This window comes from Anarrhichthys ocellatus, unplaced genomic scaffold (assembly GCF_004355925.1).
Source record: "Anarrhichthys ocellatus isolate YVR2014 unplaced genomic scaffold, GSC_Weel_1.0 scaffold200, whole genome shotgun sequence".
In the NCBI taxonomy this organism is placed as follows: domain Eukaryota; kingdom Metazoa; phylum Chordata; class Actinopteri; order Perciformes; family Anarhichadidae; genus Anarrhichthys; species Anarrhichthys ocellatus.
Genome location: NW_022280230.1, coordinates 104501 through 125679, shown reverse-complemented (window position 1 = coordinate 125679; position 21179 = coordinate 104501). Strand labels below are relative to the sequence as shown.

Sequence of the window (21179 nt, the reverse complement as noted above, 5' to 3'; positions counted from 1 at the left end):
CGAAGAAGCAACCACTTCTTCTGACTGATGAAAGAACAAGTTAATCTACGTGCCTAATAACAAGCTTGATATGATTATGCATAAGAATTGAGACCAAAAACCAACTTCTTGGAACTGTCCACCAAACTTGCAGCGTTTTAAAACAGGACCTCAAAAACACTTCAAACCAAACCAAACACAGACACTCTCGGGTTAAATTGTGATTTGGCTTCTGAGAGTCTTGTGAATTCCGTTGATAGTTTAGTCTACAGAGTCTGGGGGGCAGAGGTTCGGACTGATAGGAGTTTGGAGCTCAGACAATTAGACATTTTTTATTGAAGAGTAGTTTATGCAACTTTCCCACATTTGGAACAGGTCAAATTTGCACTTCATCACTGGCCTGTATTTATACATCAGAAATTCTTCGCATGCTTCATAAAAAGTCTCGGATAAGACTCACAAATGACTCTTCATTGATGCATCTGAATGGACAAAGGCACAATGGCAGATAAGTGCTGGAAAAAGGGCATTTTTGAGTATAATTCTCTAATGTTTCAATAGCATTTCTGTTACACAGAAACTTTTTACACCAATCAGAACACAGATACAAATCTGAAGAGAGCAAACAAAAGCAGTTACAATCTGTTGTAGTCTAATATGAGATCAGAACTTTAGTCCAAAAGTGACTCTGGTTGTTTTTTGGCTCCTCTCGGCTGCATCTTCCTCACCGCCATCAACATCATACTTAAGTTTTAGAGAGTGGCTGTTATAGAGCATCCCCCAACTAGTTCATCGTTCTCTGTTTAGTCTTTAACAGCGTCTAGCAGTCTTTTGGTATGCAGTCTGATTGTCCACTTGAGTGTGAAGAGTAATGTCTGTTGCATAGCAGTGAGCTGGATCACAATCAGCTGAAACGAGCCGTTTTGATCAAACATGTCTATCTTCCCTCAAAGTGGAGGGCAGGACATGTCTTTCTTTCTGTCTTGCTCTTTGTCCCACCTTCCTTTGCTACCTGCAGCCACACGTCTCCACCACCATGTCCTCGTACTGCTTGTAGACGACGTTATTGGCCGAGTCGATGTAGAGTATGCTGATTGGGCTGAGTCGAGTTGGGACGCAGCAGGTGGGCGGCGTCGACTCCGGGTCCATTGAATTCATCAGGGTCTGTATGATGGCGTGGTTGGTCGGCTCCAGGTGCGATCGGATGGGGAAGTCGCAGACGCCGTCGCAGTGAAAGGCCTCGTACTCCAGTGGCGCGATGATCCAGTCGTCCCAGCCCATCTCTTTGAAGTTCACATGGAGTCTTCTTCGGTGACACCGCGGCCTCGTCTGCATCTTCACGACCTGGTGTTGGGGGAGGGTCTGTAGCGGTGGCGGCGGCTGCTGCAGAGGTTTTTTAGCCGCCCTCGAAGCAGGAGCTCGCCGCATTCGGCGCTGGGTGAACAGGTATTCATAGACGGTTTTGTTGTCATGGCCTGACCGCGCTTTGATCTCATTATAGAAAAGGTCGCGCTTCTTGCTTTTGCCAAACGCCAGGAAGAATGCCTTTTCCTTGTTGGTCCTGCCGGGTCGGGCGAACCCCAGAGTGCGCAGGTCCACGGAGCGACCGCCTCTGTGCTCCAGGGCCTCGAGGTCAAAGCACAGCTGCTGGGAGTGCTGGTTCTGCTGGGTTTTGAAGCCCTTGAAGATTTTCCATACATCAAACACTTCCCATTTGCCGCCGAAACCGCCCCCGCCGAGCAGATCCTCCGTGGTCTTCGTCTGGAGCAGAACAGCCAATTGTTTACCTGAAGCGCAGGTGTACAGCTTCAGGCACGGGGACGAGATTCCTCCACCGCCTCCGTCAGCGGCTGTGGATCCCATTGAGGCCCTCCGGGGTTCAGACAGGCGCTTCCTCAGGATGCGTACCTCGGCCCCCAGGAGCCCGTCTCGTTCCAGAGAGCTGATGTTGAAGTGATACCTCTGCCGTCTGAGCTGTGGCCCACGCTCGTCTGTGAGGGAGGACAAAGACACAGACATAAGAGTTCCAACTGACAGACAGGCAACCACACACACACACACGGAAGTGGACGATTTACACGAACACACATAAAGAGTGAAGGTGCAAACAGATGTAAATACACACATGCGCATATAGCTGCAAAGACATACACATACAAAGACTGCAAAGATTAGCCAACTGATCGATCAGTCAATTAACAGAAAATGTATCTGCAACTTTTTATTCCTTCTCAAGCTAAACTTTTTCAAAATATTTACTGGTTCCGATCCTCCGATGAGGATGATGTCATGCTTTTCTGTGTCATACATGATGAATATCTTTTGGTTTTGGACGTTTGAAAACTTCACCTTGGGCTGTGGTGAATGTGGTCGTTGGTTGTAGCTCTAATGCAAACACACACACACACACACACACTTACACACACACACATATGCAAACACATAAGCACAAAAACATCAGCAGGAATGGACTGAATGGTGTGTAATGTTTTCATTTGTTGTCGGTGAGGGAAGCCAGTGAACTTCCATGTCTAAATGGAATCCAGCAATGAAATCCACTCACACACACACACACACACACACACACACACACACACACACACAGCAGCAGCAGATCTTCCCACTCTGCTCGCTTCTTCTCACGTTATCCTCTCCTTCCCATCCAGGACTTAAGCATGCATTGAAAAGTACATTAGAACCAGACAGGGAGACCACAGTGGACTGTAAACAGGCCTGTTATTATGGACCTGCAGCTATTTAACTGCCGATAGACAGTTAACCAGCATCTGCTGTAGAGGAAACAAACCATCGACAACACACACACACACACACACATCCTGGCACTTCTCTGTGGAAGATCTGATTAAAGCTCAAACTGAGAGTCACGTAGTTTAAAAACAAAGGGTGGAAGTGTAAGTTCAGATGAACTGTTCAGGGTTCGTTTTAAAGTCAAACTGGAATTATTAAGTGATCAGTATCCGCACTCAATTACCAGTTTATCATCTAATACAACAGTCCCACAATGAATCCTATATTCATGAGGAATTGTAATTTATTCCTTTTGCTGAAGCTTTGCTCGAAAGCTGCATGCAAATGAGGTTCAATCCAAGCCACAGTAGTTAAAGGAGAAGCCTTCGAGTGGAACTGTCTCAAAACTACGTTAATTGTGCACTCGGCACAAGACTAGAAGTAACTAGCATCTAACTTTTTTTTCTTATTTTGAGAAAGAGCAAGTGTCAAGAGATGGAGAGAAAACGAGCGTATTATGTGAGTAAGTACTCTGAGTGTTATTTCTTGCTGACGAGTTTAGATTGAGACTTACATTCCTCACTGTGGAGGTCGCGCTCATTTATTTGCAGAACGTAGTGAACGAGAAGGCTCATAAACCTGAACGAGGGACCTTGGGTAGGCGGCGCCGCGCTAGTGGCCCCTCTATCGGAAAGCATCAGTGACTTAAACTGAATGCAAGAAGCAACAGGGAGCCAGTGGAGGGCAATGGACGAGCTGTTTTTGGTTGATGCTGCATTTTAAACTATTTACAGAAGTTCCTCCATTTGCTCCATCACCTCAATTCCTCTGTCATTGTTGTTGTATAGGTCTATGTTCATATATATATATACTTTGGGATATATATTTATATTTATATTGTACATAGTCTTTAAATGTTTGTACTTACATCCGTTCTACTTTTTTTGTTGTCCTTGTTTAATTTTTATATTTTTTCTTGTTTATTTCTAACCTTGTTGAGAGCAAAGTGAAAACCGGAGTCACATTCCTTATGCGTACGCACACATGGCCAATAGAGCTGATTCTGAAGTTGTCCATGCTGGCAGCCCTGACAGAAGGACGTTCTAGTAGTGAAGGTGAGAGTTTTGTGTTGTCTGTTGTTAACAAGGCTAATGTGTGTGTTTAGATATCGGGGTTGACGGTGCTGCATTTGGCTCATGTGTTTGACCGGAGGTTGCCTCCTGGTCCGGACAGATAGAGCTGGGTATCATCAGCATAGCAGTGAGTGGATAATCACGCCGCAGCAGGTGGTGTACATTGAGAAGAGCAGGGGACCAGGCACAGGTCCTTGTGGTACCCCAGTGGAAAGAAAGTGACGCTTGGACTGTTCTGCTTGCCAAATGGCTTTGAATGACCGCTCAGTGATGTAGGACTCAAACGTCCCTTCTTGCTTGATGCCCCCTCAGTCGGTGGACAGGCATTGCAGCTGGTTGGTTCTGTTAACTGGCCACTTTCACCGTGTTTGTAAAGAAGGATGCAAAGTCATGAGCTGCGAGAGGTGGTGGGAAATAATTCCGCAGCAGAGCCGGTCTCTTTATAGTAAAACTTCAGTTTTTGCAGCAGTTGAACTGGACGTGTCCTCATACGACGGTTCGTATGATATCTTACAAAAAAGTTAGTCCTCATTTTTGGTGCGTTTTCATAAAGAAGTCCAGCAACTTGTGTGACTTTCTGCTCGTTATATGCAGACAGTGTTTTCAATATAAACCTCGGCTTCACAGGAAACAGGTGACGTTGAGGTGTTTCTGTTATTCAGCCCACTCTCATTGATACGTGAACAAAATAATATAAAATAGTTTTCCTTCCTGTACGTTTCTTTTCTGTCCTCCCTTATTCATTTTGTCTCTGCTTTCTTTCCTTCTTCAACTGATCTGAAAGCATGAAAACCATCCGAGAAACACGTGACGAAATATAGGAGAGGTAGAAAGGCAAAGAAAGAAACGGGGAAGTGTGAACAAGTGAGGGGGGAGAGATGTGTCAGGCCATCAGTTACACCTTCGCTCACCCCCTCACCATGCGGAGGAGGTCACCGGCCATTTGCTGAGGACACACTACACAAATAAAGCCCAAATTAAAAGTACATTAAGTGCTTGAAATGTAAACCTTTAGCTGGGCTAGAAATATTAAACTTTAGTCATTTAAACATTGTTTTAAACAGTTTTACACCGTAAAGACAACATTACACAGGGGGGCCACCCTACTTGTGGGTGTGAGGAGTGTTTATTTACCCTCCTGAGGCCGTAGATCACTGACAGCAGCAGTGCTGCCAGTGAATGACCAGATGGCTAGAAACACACAGAAACCATAACGCAACTGCACACGTACAGAAATATGTAAGTATAAATAAATACACATGTACATGTATGTTCAGGGGACCCTGGGCCCAATCCATCATATGAAATATTCATGACTGAATAAGAAGCGTGCAGAATTAAAGTTCAGGGGAAGAATTGAGTCAAAAACTCAGCAAATCTTCATTAAATTTGGAAAATTGCACGATAAGATTGATGAAGCCGTGGAACGCAGCTTCTTAGCTTAGCTTAGCATAAAGACTGGAAACAGAGGGAAACAGCCTGAGATCACAAAATCCACCGAACAGCAACTCAGCTCACCAACACGTTACACATCGACTGTTTAGTATAGAAGAGGTGAAAACATTAAGTCTGATCATGAACATAACCAAAAACTGATGTTTGTACACTTTGGTTTGTCATGAACAAAGAGACGTAAAGTTCACTAATTGATACGTTATAAGTGTTATTGGTGGGTTCTTTTGCCTTTGAACAGAGCAAGGCTAGCTGTTTCCCCTTGTTTACAGTCATTATGCTAAGCTAACTGGCTCCAGCTATATACTGAGCCTACAGATTGGTATCAATGACATCTAGCTGCTCGATGGCTCACTCAGCTCGCAGCAGCTTTGAAGTCAGTTCCAGCGCAGTTATGAGTAACAGAGTCGTCTGTTTTCCCATCGTTCTTGACTCCACTTCCAGATGCTCCAACTCTCTCACCTCATGGACTCTCCAACAGAGACATGTCCACAACTCCGACAATTTACAGCCCTGCTTCCTGCGCCGGCCTCCTCTAGTAACCTCCAGTCTCCTCTCCACACAGCGCAGATACCAAACACCCAGAACCCTCCTCCACCTTCACAACCTTCATCATGTTTCTAACCCCAGGAACAATAATCATGAGGTGATGTACGGCTTCACGGTTGCTTTTTAAGCCCTCAGATCATCACATGTTAAAGTAAAGTAAGACTGGAGCAAGAAGGAAGCGCTTTCACTTCCAATATTCCAAATGAGAGACATTTAAAGATAATATATGAGAAGTGAGAGAGTTTTCCTTATGTAAACAGAATAAATATGTGTAACATTCAATCAGTTCCTTGCAGGAATACAATTTGTGTTCAGCTAAAGTTGAAAGAAACATTTGTTCTATGTGGAATGTAAAGTGATTTTAGAGCCACACGTTGCTCAATAAAGAGGAATAACCCGACAACATGTTGAATGGAACTATCTTATGTGACAAAATGTGTGATTTAAAGACTCGAACAGCTTCAGAACCTGCTGTCAGAACACACGAGGAGAAGCGGTGGTGTGGTTACCTTGTCCTTTATCCACGAAGCTGGTGATGGTGTTGGCCAGACCCGCTTCGTGCAGAGCGCTACTGTTCAGGTCCCCGGTGGACAGAGACCAGTAAAGCGACAGCATGTAGTCGTGAGGAATGACCAGCGGCTGTCTCTGATGCGCTTCCCGGTCGCTCAGTTTGTGGGCCTTGCTGCTGACTCCCCGCTGCGCCAGCGGAGCCGCGTTCTGCTGCTGCTGCTGCTGCTGCTTTTGCGCACGGGTGGCTCTCTGGGGAGGTCCCGTGCGCACTGGAGCAGCTGCACTCGCTCTGGAAGCAACTTTCCCCAATTTTTTCCCCTGTGAGCCAACACCTCCACCCCCAGCAGCCGCAGTCCCGGCTCCCTTCCCTGCTGCATGTGCGCTAAAAGCCCCGGGAGCGTGCGCTTTAATTTGAGCGTCCCCGCCGGGCAGCCAGGAGCGCACGGCCTCTTTGCGCCCTAAGATGACTGGTCGGTCCCGCTGTTGCTGCTGCAGCTGTGCCCGGTTCGCCGGCACGGAAGACGCAGTACGTTTGCTTTTAATAACAGTCGTCTCGCTCTTGATTAACGGAGGCTCTGCGCGGATCCGCGTAATCCTCGCCGGACTCACCGGTGACGGTTTCCACGTCCCAGAAGCGGTCACCGGTTGCCTGCTCGCGGCTGCTGCTGATGAGCCACCGATTCCTCTGCCGGCTCTTCCGTGGGCTTGCTCTCCTTCCCCGACGCCTGCCGCGCGCTCCGCTGCCTCTCCAAGCCGGTGGTGCTGGTGGTGCTCGGTCGGTCTGGTCCGGCTGAGCGAACCGAGGACGGGATGCAGGTAAATAAGAGTCCAGCAGCTCAGCAGAAGAGAGAGACGCTTCACAGCTTTCATCCTAAAGCCCTTTTGCCTCTTGCCAGGCCGACATCGTAATAAACCGCAGAATCAACTGACCTGTGTGGTTCAAAGAAGAAGTCCTGTTCGGTCCGAGTCTTTCATCCTCTGAGTGTTCTCTGCGCTCTGCCAGAGGTGAAATGAATAAAAAGTGCTTCTCCCGTCTGCACACTGCTGCAGACATATGCGAGGTTGTAAAAGCAAAGATGTGGAATATAACTGGGTTTTATAAGTTGAAGAAACAAATCCTGCAAACCCTTATCCCCCCATCCGTCATATGTAAGAAGCATAGTGCTGCAGAGATCCTGTCTGTGCGCGAAGAGCAGAAATCCAAGAGAAGTCTGAGGAGAAGCGGACTCGCGTTAAACACTCCGCGACTCTGCTGGATGTCTTGTAAGAAACTTCTTTAAATCACACTTTTTTTTTCCAAGAGAGGCAAGAATGGCGTAATGCCGCTGCCCCCCTTTCCCTTCAAAGTTTGAACTCCGTCCAGTGAAAATATTTCACTCACACACCAACCTGCAGGTGCGCGAAAAACCCTCCAACAAACCTGAGCGCAGGAATTGGAAACGGAATTCCAGAAAGCTGTTTTAATTACAGCGTGATGTCATTCTGTCCAAACTCATTTAACAGCAATATTTCTCCTCAAATCTTCCTCCCCTCTTTCCACCGATGACTCACTCGAGCTATAACACAACATGGCACAAACCAATACCCCCCCCCCATCATCATCATCATCATCATCATCATCATCATCTAGAAAAAGAGAAAAGAAAAACTTTGCATTATGTCATTTGAAGTGAGCAGCTTTTCTAGGCTTCCACTTTGTCCAAACAAAAGGGTGAGAGAGGTGTCAGGAGATGTCAGGGTAGCTCACAATCACACACACACACACACACACACACACACACACACACACACACACACTCAGATCCTTTACTTAATACTCTGTTTCCAGTTCAGGTCCTGCACTGGAACAGTTACATGTACTTTAGATGAGATTGAGGTTGTAGTGAGCATTTAGGACACATCTTCCTTATTTTGTCTAGACATTTGGGGTTTTGATGATGTGGATTTTATAAGCAGTGTTTTTATATTTAGTATTTTGAACTTAGCTACCAAAACAAACATTGTGTCAGTAAAGTCAGGAAAACACGCAATACAATGGCTTTTTATGTTTCACATCACTGTCAAACTAAAACATGGTTAAATCTACTTTAGCTCTCACTATTCCTTACTGACTGTTAATAATCTGTGTATCGTTTGCTGTTTTAAATCTCTAATGCACACAATTTTAACTTACAATTAATTTGATTAAACTAAAAATTGTTCCGTGTAATGGGTGAAATATTTTGATTTGGGTAAATAGCAAAATTATAATAAAAAAACACAAACACTGGCTCATAACCCATCGATACTGGGTTAAGTTACTGTGTTGATGCCAAACTCAGTCAGTCTTTATTTTTAGGCCAATGATTAAAACAATAAATGATTTAGCGTTTCTCCACCAGAACACAACATCTTTCAAATTGAACCGTTAAGTTATTTCAAACCCCAGAAGAAATGAACCAAAGTTTCATGAATGTGTTTAATATCGGCCTCGTATCACATTGCAGAAACCGCACAATGACACGAGGTTAACGTTGTGAAGTGATCGGTCAAGAAAACAGAACTACTCTCAGCGACTTTCTTGCTCGTTATACTCGTTATACCTCACAGCTTTACATAACGGGTGCTACATCTAGTATCGTATAACAAGTACATTTATGTAAAATCGTAATTGATCAAGTTAAATAATTGTAGTGTAGTAGATGATAAGTTTCTAAAATTGTACGTAAGTTAGAATTTTGAGGAAATGTACTCGTTAAGTTTAGGGGACTTTTGTTGCCATATTCACAGTGATAATGACTTGGTGATTGTACAAACAGCAGTACAAATGAAAATAAATTGTCTTTTTTGTAGAATCATCCATCCAGCTCGACCTTACAGTCATAATTGCTACGGCCACTAGAGGGCGCTGTCACTTGAACGTAAACAAGTGTTTTCTGTCGTCTGAGTGAAGAACGGATGCTGTCGTTTATCTCAACCTTCTGCTCAGCCGTTACAGAATGAATGACAGAAAATGGAGGGAGGGGTCACAGAGTCGACCCTGTGAAAACACACGTTTTACACTTTTTTTCTTGCTTTCGCCAGAGGACAGTGGGGCCTTGGTTTTGATTCTAAAACTCTTTGCCAGTTTAATTTATGATGCCACAAGGAGCGCCAGCTCGGTGTCATAAATTGAGTTTAGACCACGCTCTTAATTAGCGGCCAGAAAGCTCGGGTTCAAATTTGTAGATTTGTTGGCAGTGGAGGAGGGTCTCTGGTGGTTTGAAACAAGAGCTGGTGTTCTGGTAGAGTGTTTCTCGTCCCTCTCTGTCTCTCTCAAGTCTCTCTCCTCTTCTCTCAATCTGTGTCTTTCACCGCTCAGCTGCCTGTTCAACTAAACAGCTAACGGACGTGAGTAACGGCGACTGGCCTATAGCTGCAGCACAGAGGAGGCTCAGTAGCAGCTTTATGTTTGCTTTAATTGTAGAAATCCCCCCCCCCCCCCAGGCTAATACATCTCTGCTGCATTAACAGAGTACACTGTTGTTTCCCTCTCAGCCATTTCAAATTCTAGTTGTAATTTCAGCCAAAACCGTGCCAGACTGACTTTATAAGATGATTGTGTCTATAAGACACATTAGCAACGACCAAGTCAAAGCATCACCTGTCTTTGACATTCATTTCAGTTTCAGCTCTGTGACGCTGCGTCGCTCTTTGCACAGCAGAAAAAAACAAACTAGTTACTCTATGACAGCTCGAGAGACAATTTAGCTATTTTGAGTGACTTAAAGGTGTCATGGTTTAGGCTTTCCCCCGTGTTCCTGTGTCTCTGTCTCTGTGTCTGTTTTCCCTGATTGCACTCATCTGTAGAAAGATCGTAGAAAAGTATGAAAGCATAAAAGTACAACTATTATAACCTGTAACCCTTTTGAACATATAGCTTGTTTACACTTTTTATAACCATCATAATATAACTTGTTTTATTTTATGATAGCTGTGATTTAACATATAAACTGTTTAGAGTTAGACACTTGGTTTAAAATAGTCACTTGAGCCTTACAGTGCTTCTGGTTCTAGCAGGATCAAACCAGTTACCACCAGTTACATTCTGTGTCAGCTCTAGAAAGAGGACTCATGTGTGAGTGACACATGAAATGAAGGAGGTGCCAGCCTTAGAGCAGCATAAAAAGCAGCAGAAAAACTGTGAGATTGGGGCTTCTCCCCACCCCAACCAGAGAATGGGATAGACTTCTTACCCCCTCAGAGATGGCCAAAATAAGACCCCTTTAGTTAGCCAAAATAAGACCCATTTTCTGTCTTACCCACTTAGAGGAGGACAGAAGACCCTTTTGCTATCAGAGGATAGCATAAAAAGGAAAGATAGACCCCCCCATAAAAGTAGGAATGTCAGAGAGCTGACTGAAGAATACCTCATTACAAAATCAGCGAAGGCTGACAGAGAGGAATGCTAGAATTAGTTCTGTAGCCACTGTAACTGTTTCATTGAATTGAAATTGTTGTATGTGAATCTTGTGTGAAAAACTTAAATAAAAACACAGCCTTACATTTAGTAAGTGACTGAAACCAAAACAGTGTTCTGGTCCTTTAAAACAATGTACCCCTCTTCCCTGTCCGTTAATGGTGCGATAAGATGTGACGACTGAAACATGCAGAGGAGCTTAAGGTAAGTTCCCTGAATGAAGACTTGGCAGTGTTAGTCATAAATGGTGAGAATGTTCACAATAGGCAATAGTAAAGTACAGACGATGTACATAGTAACTATTACATACAGGGTGTTAGGGTTACATCCCATTGAGAGCGCCTAGGGCATTAGCCGTAAAAGACTTTCAAGAAGACAATTAATTCCGAAATCCTAACTATTTAGCTACGGGGTGAGATAAAAGGCCGAAGGTATTGTTCTGAGACCTCAAGGAGGAACGCATATCCTCAGCAGGTGGGACAGCCAACGGAGTAACCACCGTGTTAGGTGCGAACTACTTCCCCGCCTAGAAACGGGGCAGGAGCTGCTCACGCTACACATCCTACTCACCTGACCAGTCCACCCAGCTGCCTTCAATCTTCTCATCACCCCACACATATATACTCCCCTGCTTTCCCTGTTCTGGTTGACGTCCTTGTTCGTTCCCCTGTCTGTCCCTGCATTGTGTCTCCCTCGTGTCTGCTCCAGCATTTGGTACTCGTGTTTGCTCCTGTGTCTGTGTCTGCGCTTGAGTCTCAGATCTGCCCCTCGGACGTGACAGAACGATCTGACCATGAAAGACTCAGCAGACCAGTTTTGGGGAAACCGCTTGGCCAGGGGAGGGCCTCGGAGCTTCCAGAAAGCTAACTGTGAGCTAAGCCGCCCCTAAGAGGACCCAAATGGACTCAGCAGACCACCCTGAGTGGTATGAACAGTTTATGGGATACCGCCTTGTCCAGACAGCGAACCGGGACTTGTTGGACTCAGCGGACCAACGTTTTGAGCGCTTTTCTGCTGAGTGGTATGAACGGTTTACGGGAACCTACCTGGCCTTGGGAGGGTCTCGGAGTGTCCAGAAGGCAAACCATGACCAGATGGATTGCCCTTTCAACCCTCGTAGGAGGCAGAGGCAGAGGAAGGGTCAGACCTCCGTTCCTGCTGGGCCGCAACGATCCCCCGCTTCCGCTGGGAAGCAGCGACTCCCCGCTCCCGCTGGGCCGCAGCGACTCCCCGCTCCCGCTGGGCTGCAGCGACTCCCCGCTCCTGCTAGGCTCCGGCCGACTCCAGCTCCCCGTGTCCTGTCGGCGGTCCGGCCGACTCCAGTTCCCTGTGTCCTGTCGGCGGTCCGGCAGACTCCAGCTCCCCGTGTCCTTTCGGCGGTCCGGCCGACTCCAGCTCCCCATGTCCTGTCGGTGGTCCGGCCGACTCCAGCCCCCCTTGTCCTGTCGGCAGTACGGCCGACTCCAGCTCCCCGTGTCCTGTCGGCGGTCCGGCCGACTCCTGCTCCCCGTGTCTTGACGGCGGTCCGGCCGACTCCAGCCGCCACCTCAGAGCCGCAGCTATCCCCGGACCCGGCCGCGGTCGCCTCAGAGCTGCAGCTATCCTCGGCCGCTGTCGCAGCCGCTCCCAGTTCCGGCTGCCGCCGTCTCAGAGCCGCAGCCACTCACGCCTCCGTGCTGCAGCGACCTCCAGTTTCTGCCGCTGCCACCTCCGTGATGCAGCGACCTCCAGTCCCTTACCCCGCTGGGCCATCACTTCGTCCACCTGAGCCCTTTTGCCTGTCTGAGCGCCTGGGTCCAGAGCAACTCCAGCAGTCAAGTCGCCCACCCGAGATCCTGTGTCCTGAGCCCTTCTGCCCGTCCACCTGAGCGCCTGGGTCCAGAGCAACTCTGATTGCACTCATCCTACTCACCTGCCCAGTCCACCCAGCTGCCTTCAATCTTCTCATCACCCCACACATATATACTCCCCTGCTTTCCCTGTTCTGGTTGTCAGATCGTCCTTGTTCGTTCCCCTGTCTGTCCCTGCATTGTGTCTCCCTCGTGTCTGCTCCAGCGTTTGGTACTCGTGTTTGCTCCTGTATCTGTGTCTGCACTTGAGTCTCAGATCTGCCCCTCGGACGTGACAAAAGGCACAAAAAGCTTGGCCTGAATGTGGTGCTGAGGAGGCCGTGTTGTTACCTAAACCAAAGGAGACACATCTTGTGGTGGCTACGTGCATAGATAGGTAGGTACGCCCACAAACTGTATTTAAGAGGTGGACGTAGTGATCGACGATATAAAGGGGTCCAATGCTCCACAATATTCAAGGCTTCCCCTCGATGTTTCACAAGGATTTTAATGAATTGTGTTTTAACAATTTTACTGGTTTATATAAAACACAAGGTTTGTACATGATCATAACTGTTACAACAGCCTGCTGCACTCTATCAGTCTACATATCCAGCAATGAATCAGTGCTTTGGAATGAGACACACCTCAGTGTTACATGTGAAGCAACAACATTCATCAGAGGAGGTGTGACAAACTCCACCCCTCACCTGACTCACCTGAGACAAAGCAGGAAACAGTTTGTCTTCCTCCCTCACTAAAGAGAGACACGCAGACTGAAAACAGACGATCAGATTCACCTTCAGAACAAACTAACAACTTCCTCTGAGTGAGTTCAGCTACAGGAGAGAAAAGAGGAAAACTACAACACTGCTGCTTCAACCTGCTGACGCTCCACACACTGAATGTGAGTTTGACTAAAAACAGTGAAGTTAGTAGAGGAGGGAGGGGAGCCATGACGGATGTACTTTCTGTGTTTTCAGCTTCACTCAGAGACAAAATGGCTTCCAGATCAGAGGAGGATCTCTGCTGTCCGGTCTGTCATGAAGTCTTTAGAGATCCTGTTGTTCTGTCATGTAGCCACAGCTTCTGTAAAGACTGTCTGAAGAGCTGGTGGAGAGAGAAACCAACTCAGGAGTGTCCAGTTTGTAAGAGAAGATCTTCAAAGGAACATCCACCTTATAACCTGGCGTTAAAGAACCTGTGTGAGTCCTTCTTACTGGAGAGAGATCAGAGAGCTTCAGAGACTCTCTGCAGTCTGCATTCTGAGAAACTCAAACTCTTCTGTCTGGACCATCAGCAGCCAGTGTGTGTCGTCTGCAGAGATTCAGAAAAACACAGATTCAGACCCATCGATGAAGCTGCTCCACAACACAAGAAGAACCTTCAGGAAACTCTGGAGCCCTTAAAGGAGAAGTTAAAGGTTTATGAAGAAGTTAAAGTGAAGTCTGATCAAACAGCAGAACACATGAAGGTCCAGGCCTGACGCACAGAGAGGCAGATTAAGGAGCAGTTTAAGAAACTTCACCAGTTTCTAGAGGAGGAAGAGGAGGCCAGGATGGCTGCACTGAGGGAGGAAGAGGAGCAGAAGAGTCAGATGATGAAGGAGAAGATGGAGGCTCTGAGCAGAGAGATAGCAGCTCTTTCAGACACAGTCAGAGCCACAGAGGACGAGCTGAGAGCTGAAGACGTCTCATTCCTGAACAACTACAAGGCTGCAGTGGAAAGAGTCCAGCAGCGCCCCCTGCTGGAGGATCCACAGCTGCTCTCAGGAGCTCTGATAGACGAGGCCAAACACCTGGGCAACCTGACCTTCAACATCTGGAACAAGATGAAGGACATGGTCTCCTACACTCCTGTGATTCTGGACCCAAACACTGCTCATCCAGACGTCATCCCGTCTAAAGATCTAACCAGTGTGAGACGAGGAGAGAAACAGCAGCTTCCTGATAATCCAGAGAGGTTTGATCAATACTTCTCTGTTCTGGGCTCTGAGGGATTTAACTCAGGGACTCACAGCTGGGATGTCCAGGTAGGAGACAATACATTCTGGAGACTGGGTGCAGAGTCTGTCCAGAGGAAGGGACACATATGGTCTGGATTATGGAGTATATGGTTCAATAATGATAAATACTCAGCACACTCACCACCAGCTTCATCCACTGATCTCTTAGTGCAGAAGAAGCTCCAGAGGATCAGAGTGAATCTGGACTGGAACAGAGGAAAGCTGTCGTTCTCTGATCCTGATACTAACACACACATACACACCTTCACACACACTTTCACTGAGAGGATGTTTCCAATCATTTACACTTATGATGAACTGAATATATTACCAATGAAGGTGTGTGTGACAGTGGAACAGAGCAGTTAGAGATAAAGATCATAACTATATTCATGATGTTTATGTCTTAAAGCCTTAAAGCTGCACCTGTCCTCCTGATGTCTCATTCTTCTAAATATATCTTTATTATTTCAGTTATTGTTGTATTATTGTTTTTGTTGTTGTTTAGTTTGACAATCAGCTGTTTGTTTCTATTCTCTACCTTTTCATATATAAATTTTTCACTTAGTTCCTCATGTTGTGCTTTGTTTAGCCGTTCTAGTCCTCGACAGCCGAGACCAGAGGCTTCATGTTGTCATCTTGTTTTCATGATGTTCGTCCGCTCCGTTCTCATCAATGTGATGTATCAGGAACGTCTGGAGGGAACTTCTTCATGTACTGTAGGTTGCTGCTTGCTCTTTATAATTATTGGTATTCACTTTGTCTGATTAGAAAATCTTGCCAGTTCTATGCAACAAATGGTGAAACTCCAGATTCTCTGCAGCCTTTCTTTGAACGTGCTCTCCTGTCCGCCCCCGGGCTTCACCATGCGACCACCAGAATAACTCGGTGAGCGAGACGGGCGTGTAGGCTGCACTGATGTTTAGACAGACAGGGGTGAGTGACGCTGCGAAGAAACCGCACAGCGAGACAGCGTCTGCCGTGAGGTTAGACCAATAAAATAAATAGTCAATTTGTTCCCAGTCACCCTGCTTCCATAACCGTGAGCCTTGGAGACACGTCCTGTCGGAAATGTACCACTGTGTTTATAATGGGGGGGGGGGGGAAGTTTGTTTAGATGGCAGGAAATATAGAATATATTAATGGTTTGGCTGGACAGATGTGTTGGTGGGCCGTCTTTTACTATGCGATTGGAAATATTCGTCACATAGTCCACTAGTACAGTGATTCTTAACCATGGGGCCACGATTGGGCCGCGAGCGCCACCTAGAGGGCCACAAAAAACTTTCAGTTTTGCACCTGTGGGCCGCGAGGGCCGCATAGGTTATCAATTGAAGACACCAGAGATATTACTGTTATCCATGAGACGCTCAGTTACAATATAGCTTCCCACCACCTGGTGGCGGTAATGCGTCAGTCAGTTGTTTAACAAGCTACAATAAGCAGAAGAAGACACTCAGCTAGCCGCTAGCCTGTAGCGAAAGTTATGGATACGTTTTTAAAAAGAAAAAATTAAGACGTGTGCGCAAGTACAATCCTGACTTTCTTAAGTACGGCTTTGTGAACGGAGGCAACGAGGCAGAGCCGAGGGCTCAGTGTGTGGAATGTGGGCTAATGCTACCAAACGAAGCACTGAAGCCTTCAAAAATAAAGCGACACCTAGCGACGAAACATCCAACGCTCGTGGGAAAGCCTGATGGGCTTCTTGTTGTGTATGCAGGTTTACATACACATGATAAATAAATGTCTTTGTGATCATCACATTGTATCATCTCATTTATTTGACAAGGGTTTTGCCTGTTCAACTCCGCGAGGACATCGGCGTCCTCGATCCCCTCCCCTGCCGTTCCTACAGCTTGTTGCGCAAACTACGTCACAAAACATGGCCGTGTTTGGTATCCCAGCATGCCCAAAATCCTCATCTTTGCAAAGAAATCATCGATTTTCTTTCATTTCTTATGGATTTTTCACAAAAGGAGCCCAAACACACTGTCCAAAGTCGCCATAACCGCTGCAAGTCGCATCTTGCAGCATTTTGATGGAAAAAGACATTACAGACCCGACAATGTGCTAGCATGGAGCTAGTGGCTTCAGAAAACGCTATTACTTACAGTACAAACCTTATCTTCCTCTTCTATAAGCCGTCAACCAACGTATAACCTTGCGTAACTGAGCTACCCGGATACTCAATCGTGCGCTCTGTCGCAGCCATTACGCACAGCAAGTCCGCTACTCAAACACCAAGTCTTCGACCATATATACATAGACTTTGCAAAGGCTAAAAATAAAAGGAAAATAATATAATATCAAAATACAAAGGGAGAAACACCGTTAGTGTGTCAGAATGTCATTTGGTTACCATGTGTCCATTTGGGTCTCCAAATGTCCTTTTAGAGCTCTGCCTGGATCTCTTCATGGAAGAAACACTGTAGAATGGTCGTACTTTGTCCAATCTTCTTCAAATTGGAGGCAGTTGTTCACTGATAGTGTAGTTACAGCCCTATACTGTCCTTTACCTGTGCAGATACAGCCACAGGCAGTTATTTATACTGAAAGATACTTTTTTATTTTATGCGGACAAAAATCTTCAATTTTTACTGACTCCAAAGGCCCACTGCTCCGTTTCTGTATGACCTACAGGTTTTCTGACACTTTTGATGCATATAGTCAGAGTGGTTCAGAAGCTACTGCCATTTTAATTTTGGTATGTAATTTTAGGCGGTTTTGCTCCAAAATAGGGGTGGAGTTGATCAGGTAACAATATAGTTATTGAATACAAATCAAACCAAGAGTGAGATCAATTAGTTAAACTTATAGTGTTAATATTTGAATGGGCCCCGGGACACTTTGTACTTGAAAAGTTGGGCCCCGAGGTCAATAAGGTTAAGAACCCCTGCACTAGTACAATGGTTCCACTATAATTAAAGTTACAAAAGTTGCTGTGTTGAATGAGTGTTCATGTGTTTGAATCCCTTTGTGACATTTCGCGAGAGAAAACCTCCCACCAGCTGTTTGGGATCTTCATTGACTTATTTTATTCTGTCCAGTTAAAAAGGTTAGCAGTCAGTGTTGGAAGGTGTCACTTTAACAAGACGGAGAGGCTATACTCAGGCACAGAGCTACTTTGAGCTAAACGCTAACGTTTTGATGTTTAGTTAGCACATTGTTTAAAGAGACAGTTCACCCCAAAATTAGAAATACGTATGTTTCCTCCTACATGGAGTGCTATTTATCAATCTAGATTGTTGTGGTGTGAGTTGAGACTATATAGCACTCGGCTTGTGATGCTCAAAGCGCCAAAAAATAAATAAATTCAACAGCAATCATGACCCGGTTAATCGGGATATTTCACAGATATTTGTTTTGAGCAGTTTTACGTGGTAACTATGGTCAAAAGAAAATAGTTCCTTCATTAAGCTGAAAGAACCTTAGAGCCACTGTCTCCAACACTCAGCAACTCACACCAAAACAATCTAGATCAGGAGTGTCAAACATACGGCCCGCGGGCCGGATCCGGCCCGCCACGTCATTTTATGTGGCCCGGAAATCCGCCAGATAAAAAAAAAAGTTAGATTTGACAATAAAAATATCCCCATAGTCGAAATTATGAGATAGAAAGTCATAACTATGAGATAGAAAGTCATAATTATGAGATACTTAAATACACAGTCATAAGCAGCTCTGGTTACCCTACATTTGAAATGGAAATGTATTGTGAGTACATTGAAGACTACTTTAAACGTGGCTTTAAAACACATGAAATACTTCACGTGGGATTGTACAAACGCACCCTTGAAAGGATTTTAAGCATTGAACAAAGTCATTATAATAACTTGTGTTTGATATTTGTCTTTGATATTTTCTTTAATAGTTAGATCTTTGATAGAGTAATGTGGGTTTATTAACCCTAAATTAAAAGGATTTAAGTTATAATAACAGAAATGTGCTTAAATATATTTTTACATTTATATAACTGCATGTACAACATTTTTACACTTGAATAAACAATAATCAAATGCAGAGACAGTTATTTACCAATATGTTAGGAGTAGTTACATTTACAGTCTTACATTTTACAACCGGCCCTTTGAGGGAAACCGTGATGCTGATGTGGCCCAGAGTGAAAATGAGTTTGAGACCCCTGATCTAGATTGATGAATAGCACTACAGTTACAAATATGTATTTTTGATTTTGGGGTGAACTGTCCCTTTCAAATGTTACGTTACAAAGTTACAGTACAACATTACAACGTTGCGTTACGTTATGTTACTGCGTTACAATGATACGTGACGTTGCTGCGTGACGTTGCTACGTTAACGCGTTACGTTGCTGCGTGACGTTACTACGTGACGTTACTACGTGACGTTACTACGTGACGTTACTACGTGACGTTACTACGTTGCTGCGTGACGTTACTACGTTGCTGCGTGACGTTGCTACGTGACGTTACTACGTGACGTTACTACGTTGCTGCGTGACGTTACTACATTGCTGCGTGACGTTGCTACGTGACGTTACTACGTTGCTGCGTGACGTTACTACGTTGCTGCGTGACGTTACTACGTTGCTGCGTGACGTTACTACGTTGCTGCGTGACGTTTCTACGTTGCTGCGTGACGTTGCTACGTGACGTTACTACGTGACGTTACTACGTTGCTGCGTGACGTTACTACATTGCTGCGTGACGTTACTACATTGCTGCGTGACGTTGCTACGTGACGTTACTACGTTGCTGCGTGATGTTACTACGTTGCTGCGTGACGTTGCTACGTGACTGCGTGACGTTACTCAAACAAAATATGATTTTTTTAAGTACTTTTGTTTCCTAAACCAAAGCAATTGTTTCACAACGTTATCAAAGGACAGAGGATGTCGTATGCTGTAAGACTGTAAGTCTTCAAATGTAAATTTGTGATATTGGTCGATACAAATAAAATTAAAAAGAACTAATCACATGACATTGTGCATTTCTGCAAGCTTGATAGCGAGATTAAATATATTCATGAAACATATTTTTGTTTCAGAAACGTCGACATTCAACGTATACCGTGGTTTGCAGAAACGTGCAATGCCGACATTTCTTTCTGCCGACTGGGTTGAAACGTTGCTCGTATGGCTGAAAATATGTGTTGAGATTAATAATCTTTGATATTACGAAAAAACATAAAACAACCCTGAAATAAATAGTGAGTCTGTTTGACCCGGCACTGTTACCAGTTAAGGACGATTTGGAACAGCAGCTGAAGGAACTAAACGTCGAACAGATTTCTTTGTTTACAGCTCGTTTACAGCTTATTTTAGTGAATTGTCCCTTTAGGAGCAGAATAATTGTCTCTGGTTGCTTCTCGTCAGTTTCTTCTCCTGACTTCAGCTCCACGTCATCTGCTCTGAGTTCAGACTGTGTGTGTAAATGTAATCCTGTTCACCAGGTGTCTCACTGTTAAACAGCGCTCTGAACAAACCAGAAGAAGATTTTGTGCATCGGGAGGTCGGTCTGTGTGTGAACGGTACTGCGTGACCGTGTGTGTCGCCAGCTGGTTAAAGTCATCACGTAAATAAGAAATTGCAGGCAAAGGTTAGGGGGCTGGAAGGCTAGAATGCCTTTTAAATCATATTCAGGTTTTACTGTTCGATACTCAAAGAGAAGCTCTTCTCAGGTTTGTTCAAGAACTGCAGCAAACATTTTTGCAGAGTCCTCAGTGGAAAGTAAACGAGTACAATTACTCAAGTACAAATTTGAGGTTAATTTACATGAATGAGCCCTGAGGGCAATATTTATTTAAAATAAGACTTTACTGTCCTCTCTTGTTAATCATCTCACGACCCCTCAGATTAATCTGGTGTCCTTTAGGTGGGGCCCGACCCTTAGGTTGGGACCCACTGGACTAAACTCGCTCCACATGGAGCAGCATGCTGCTCTAATGCCACACAGAATAAGATATCACGGACATTTTGCTGCACAAGTAGTTTAGTTTTGTTGATAATACTTTACGTATTTAAATGCAGGATCTTTTTGGGGACTGTTTTTACAGAAATGTATTTTACTTCAGTAAAGGACCTGAATATTTCTTCCACCACTGCTTTCTTGTGTTGTCCGTTCTCTCTCTGTTTTTACTGTTTATTTCTGTTATTGTCACAGTTTTTCACCAGTTATTTAACACAAACTTCTTGGAAATAACTCGTTGTTATTCTCACTGCAGCACTCGAAACGTTGGAGCTCTTAAAGCCCCCTCATTGTGCCCTGATCTGCCCCGCTCTCTCTTGACAGAAGTTCTGCTCCCCGTCTTGTGTTTTTTTTTTCTGGGACTTGGTAATTGACTTGAAACCGAACCCAGAGCCGGCGAGCGTGCTGCTGTATTTACTGCTCGCACCAGATGCTCTTCCAGTGCCCCCTTTAGGCTAATATAAGCCAGGGCCTCCTCGTGGAACAAATTGAGAACATCCAGTCCACGGTGAGGAGTTTACAGGTTGCAGGTGGGGCCAAACAATGTGACACGGATCACAGCGAGAGCCTGTTTATTGGTTTCTTCATCGG

General features: G+C 45.2%; 1 protein-coding gene and 1 pseudogene across 1 annotated transcript; one reads left to right on the top strand and one right to left on the bottom strand.

Moving 5' to 3' along the window:
- Nucleotides 1–882: 882 nt before the first annotated feature.
- On the bottom strand, nt 883–7241 carry gdf5 (growth differentiation factor 5). Its single transcript, XM_031878776.1, has 2 exons — nt 6371–7241; nt 883–1970 (listed from the first exon to the last, which is right to left on the bottom strand). The coding sequence occupies exons 1-2, from the start codon at nt 7239–7241 to the stop codon at nt 988–990; spliced, it is 1854 nt and encodes a 617-aa protein (XP_031734636.1). The 3' UTR covers nt 883–987.
- A 6109-nt stretch (nt 7242–13350) lies between these two features.
- Nucleotides 13351–15740, top strand: LOC116400757 (nuclear factor 7, ovary-like; annotated as a pseudogene).
- Nucleotides 15741–21179: the final 5439 nt, after the last annotated feature.